Source organism: Hipposideros armiger, unplaced genomic scaffold, assembly GCF_001890085.2.
Source record: "Hipposideros armiger isolate ML-2016 unplaced genomic scaffold, ASM189008v1 scaffold_499, whole genome shotgun sequence".
Classification (NCBI taxonomy): domain Eukaryota; kingdom Metazoa; phylum Chordata; class Mammalia; order Chiroptera; family Hipposideridae; genus Hipposideros; species Hipposideros armiger.
The window spans coordinates 1,022,229-1,026,684 of NW_017731849.1; the positions used below are offsets into that span (position 1 = coordinate 1,022,229).

Below are 4,456 nucleotides of genomic sequence, written 5' to 3' on the forward strand. Positions count from 1 at the left end.
CTAGGGAAAGGGAGAAGAAGGGAGGGAAGCGAGGAGAGTAAAACGGAGAGAGAAGGACAGTCTGGGGGAAAAACGCCACACTCAGAAGTCCAGTGGAGAGCAGCTCAGAGAGGAAATCGGAATGTGAGGAATGTGTGAATTGAGAAAGGAAGTGTTTCAGAAACCCAAATGTCCACTGATGGATGAATGGATAAACGTGCGATGTATGCACACAATGGAATATTATCCAGCCTTGAAAAGGTAGGTAATCCTGTTATATGCTACAACATGGATAAACCATAAGGAAATTATGCTGTGTGAAATAAGTCCATCCCAAAAGACAGAGACTGTATCATTCCACTTGTATGAGTTATCTAAAGAAGTCAAACTCATAGAAGCAGAAAGTAAAATGGTGGTTAGCAGAGGCTGGGGAGAGGGGTTGATGAAGTGTTATTGTTCAATGGGTATAGAGTTCCAGTTTTGCAAGATGAAAAAGTTCTAGAGATGTAGCTCACAAAAATGTGACTTAACACTACTACTGAATGCTAAAAAATGGTTGAGATGGTAAATTTTATATGTTTTTCACCAATAAAATTTTTCACAAATAAAATTATTTGATTTTATTTTTTACTTATTTTTAAATTTATTTTATTTTATTATATATTTATTTATTTTTATTTTTTATTAGTTTCAGGTGTACAAAACAATGCAATAGTTACACTTTTTACTCCTCACAAAGTGGCAACTCTCCTCACTCCCCCCAATTTTTTTTTTTAAAGAAAGTTGGTCTCAAAACTGACCAACAGAGTTGAATGCCTCCAAGAGATAAAGCAAGAAGAGAACAGAGAGTTAATATACAGATTTATTAAAATGGAGACCATTGGTGACCTTTATACAGCTGGATGCAATGGCGTGAAGGAGACAGCTGGACTGAAAGAGAGTTATAAGGTTAGAAATTAGAGGCAGCTCATGTGTACAGTTCTCAGGAGAAGATTAGCTAGAAAGGAAGACCTGAGGTGGGGTCAGGGGGAACTAAATGAGACTTGTTTTGTTTCATTTTAGGAAGGAAGGTATTTGAGCATATTAGAATGTTAACGGGATGATCCATTATAGAAAGAGAAATTGATGAGGCAGGGAATAGGAAACCTTAAGGAATGCTGTCCTCAAGAAAGCCTGAGGAGAAGGGGACAGAGCGCCTGGAAAGGCTCAAGTTCTGACAGGAAGACAGACGCTTCCTCCAACATGACAAGAGAGAAGGGAGAGAAGGTGGTCGTGCATGCAAGTGGATTTGTGGGCGTGGAGGTGAGAAGTGGATAGAGGTCACTTCTGATGGTTTCTATTTTCTCTGCAAAATGTAAGGTGAGGTTGATAATGTGAGGGGCGGGGAGAAGTTTCATCAGTGGTTTGAAGAGAGTGAATGTACGTCATTAGTCATCCAGGATCGTGGAAAAACGAGCCTGCCAGTAAGTCACAGCAGAGTTGACCAACTGCACGGAGGGCTGTGGGATTCTGTATTAGTTATTTTAAAGTGAAACTACCATATTTTTTGTGTCACATCTTAGATGTACCTCTGAAATTGGAATACATCCTAGTATTATTCCATGGTGTTCTAGCATTGTTTCAGAATTTAATTGCTAGCATTGTTTTTTTCTTGGTGGCTCATAAAACGATGGGTATCTTATAATCACTGGCATCTTATAGTCAGTGAAATATGGCAGTTTTATCCCTGCCAGGTTCAGTTGCGTGTGTGAAGACATGGAGAGGCATTTCTTTCAGGGTTGGGTTTCAAAGACCAGATGAATAGATAACAGCTTGACAATAGCTGTCAATCACAAAGAGGCCTATTTGAGCCCACTCACATATAATATAATTGCAACGTGATTGTAACCAATGTCTCCTGACGTGATCAGCTCTATATTATTGGAAGTGTTTCATCTGGAAGTTTGGTTTACAAGGCCAATCTCTAAGATCTTTGACCAGTTAAAGACTCTATCATAAAATTCTCTTATAAGTTCAACTATCATGAAACACCCGTTCAGAGTTCCTTTGCCAAATTGTCCAATATTGGAGGCTCAGGAGTTGTACCTTAAATAGAAGGGTGATTATTGAAGGAAGGGTCCAGGGAGCATATGTCTCTCCATTCATCAAATATTTATCCATTTCCTTCTGTATGCCAAGCAGTTTGATAGTTTTGGGGGAAATAAAACTAAATAAAATCGGAGTCTCTAATCTCAAGGAGCTCACATCTGTTATGAGATGGACAAGAAATGAAGGATTGTCACCAGAGGTATTCATTCATTTAATCACTTATGTAACACATATTTATTGAGCTCCTATAAAGTGTCAGGCAGTGTTCTAGGTCCTGGAAATACACTGATAAAATTGACAAGGTTTCTGCCCCCATAATCCTTGGGGAACACAATTAACCAATTTCCAAGTATGATAATTTTGACTAGTCATATATATGAGGAAAATAAGTGGAACATTATAGAGAATGATTGCCATGCTACTTTAGATAGAGTGTTGGGAGTATCAATTAAGTTACTTTGGCCACAAGTAATAGAAGACCTGACAGTGGCATAAGTCCTAGGAGGATTAATTATTTATTTTTAAAGCCCAGAGATTATTGATTCCAGGCTGGTTTCAGTAATTTAGTGGTGTCATCAAGAACCAAGCTTTTTTCCATCCTTCTATTCCCCTATCTTCAACATACTGGCATTTTCCTCAGGCTTGTTGTGTCATGGTTGCAAGATGTGTGACATAGCTGCAGACATTATATCCTCTTAGAGTTTCCAAACCCAGAAAGGAGAAAAAGATGGAAAAGGGGGGCAAGATAACTTTTTCCCCTTGTGTAGCTCCCTCAATTTATCAGGAAAACAATCCTACCTAGAAGCTTCCCCCTGCACCAGCAGACTTCCCCCTAAAACTCATTGAACACAAATGGTCACCTGCCTACCTCTAATTCAGTGACAAGAAAAGAGGACTTGTATTGCTGCAATGGATTCAAAAGAGTTATGAGTCATCAAATGTAGAGTTTTGGCAGGAAAGAAGACAGAATGACGTTGGGTCGGTAAATGATGACTGCCCAATCAGAGAATGCTTTTCTGAGAAGAGGACATTTGAATTGAAAACTAAATGATGAGGTGGTGCCAGTCTTGTGTACTATGTACGATAGTGGTATGAAGAGGGAAACGAAGCCAGGGTAGTTGGTCAGGGAAGGTGTGAGTGTGGAGGAGACACTTGAGGACAAGAATGAGCCAGCTAGGTGAAGCTATGGGTGGGGATAGGCGGAGGCCTTTCAGGCTACAGTAGAGGCCAATGGAAAAGAAAAGGGATGTGAACTAATTTTACATTAAGCTAGAGCAAGATGAACCAGACAGGGTATGTCGCAACTCTGGTGAAGGTGACGTCAGAGGGGAAGATTCGGATTCCAACTTACAAAATTAGTGACTAGGTGAACGAATGCAAAAGAAGGGGTACTCAGTTCCACTTCAAGCTTTGGAGGAGACTTTCTCAAAAAAGGGATAGTTTGGTTGAATCGTGACTGAGGACAAGGATTTCCCCCACCAAACAGAGGTGGGAAGGTTGTCCTACGCCTAGGGCACAGCAGGCACAGGGGCTTGGAGATTTGAAAGAACATGATGAAAACAGTAAGGCATTACCAGTGTATAACGTGTGAGTCAAGGAGGAACTGGTGACAAAGCTGGAGCCACTCTCGGGAGCTCTGCTTTCTTTAGTTGAGGCCAGTACTTTCCTTTTAAAAAGTTGAGAGTCCCAGATAATGATAGCTAGCTTGGTTTCCCAGTTTAAACAGTGTGAGGTTGGGCTTGGATGATATCCAGGAACACTTCCTGGTCTCTAGTAGATGCTCAATAAAAGTTTATTGAACACATAAACTATGGACAAGACTCAGTTTTTCCTGCTGCCAAATTTTGCTCATCAACATACATTAGATGTATCTTCCAAGGCCTGGCCCAGCGCTGCCTGCTCCATGAAGTGGCCCCGGACTACCGATCTCCATCACCCTTTTCCTGCTTTAGACTTACTGCTTCAGCTCTTAGCAGAGAAGACCTTGCACATTTTTCACATTTATGTTTCTTCTCTTTCTAACTGGATTGTAAACTGTGAGAGGTTTGGGGTCATATTTTGTGTCATTCAGTATGTCCACACATATATGGCACATTGGGTATATAGCATTATATATTATTATGTATATTACTAGGCACAATAAAAATATTGAATTTTCCCACCTGATGGATGGAATTGGCTAGATTTCAGTCCCAAAGGTGATTCTCAAATCTTTGGTCACTCCCTAGAAGATCCAGAGCAATCGAGGAAGTGGACTAAGGACAAGGGATTAAAAATGTTAAAGAACTTCTCACTATGTTAAAGAACTCCTTAGTGAGGGTTTTGAAAATGCCACACCTTAGATAAACATGAGAGTAGTTTTTAAATTTAATTTAATTTAATTTAATTT

The 4,456-nt window shown here is 39.9% G+C and overlaps 1 protein-coding gene across 1 annotated transcript in view; it reads left to right on the forward strand.

The window, feature by feature from the left end:
• The first annotated feature begins 1,221 nt into the window (after positions 1 to 1,221).
• LOC109396007 (adhesion G-protein coupled receptor F2) overlaps positions 1,222 to 4,456 on the forward strand; it is a 30,876-nt gene continuing 27,641 nt past the window's right edge. The window contains exon 1 of the mRNA XM_019667522.1: positions 1,222 to 1,281. Coding sequence (XP_019523067.1) covers positions 1,222 to 1,281 — 60 coding nt within the window. The remainder of the gene's footprint in view (positions 1,282 to 4,456) is intronic.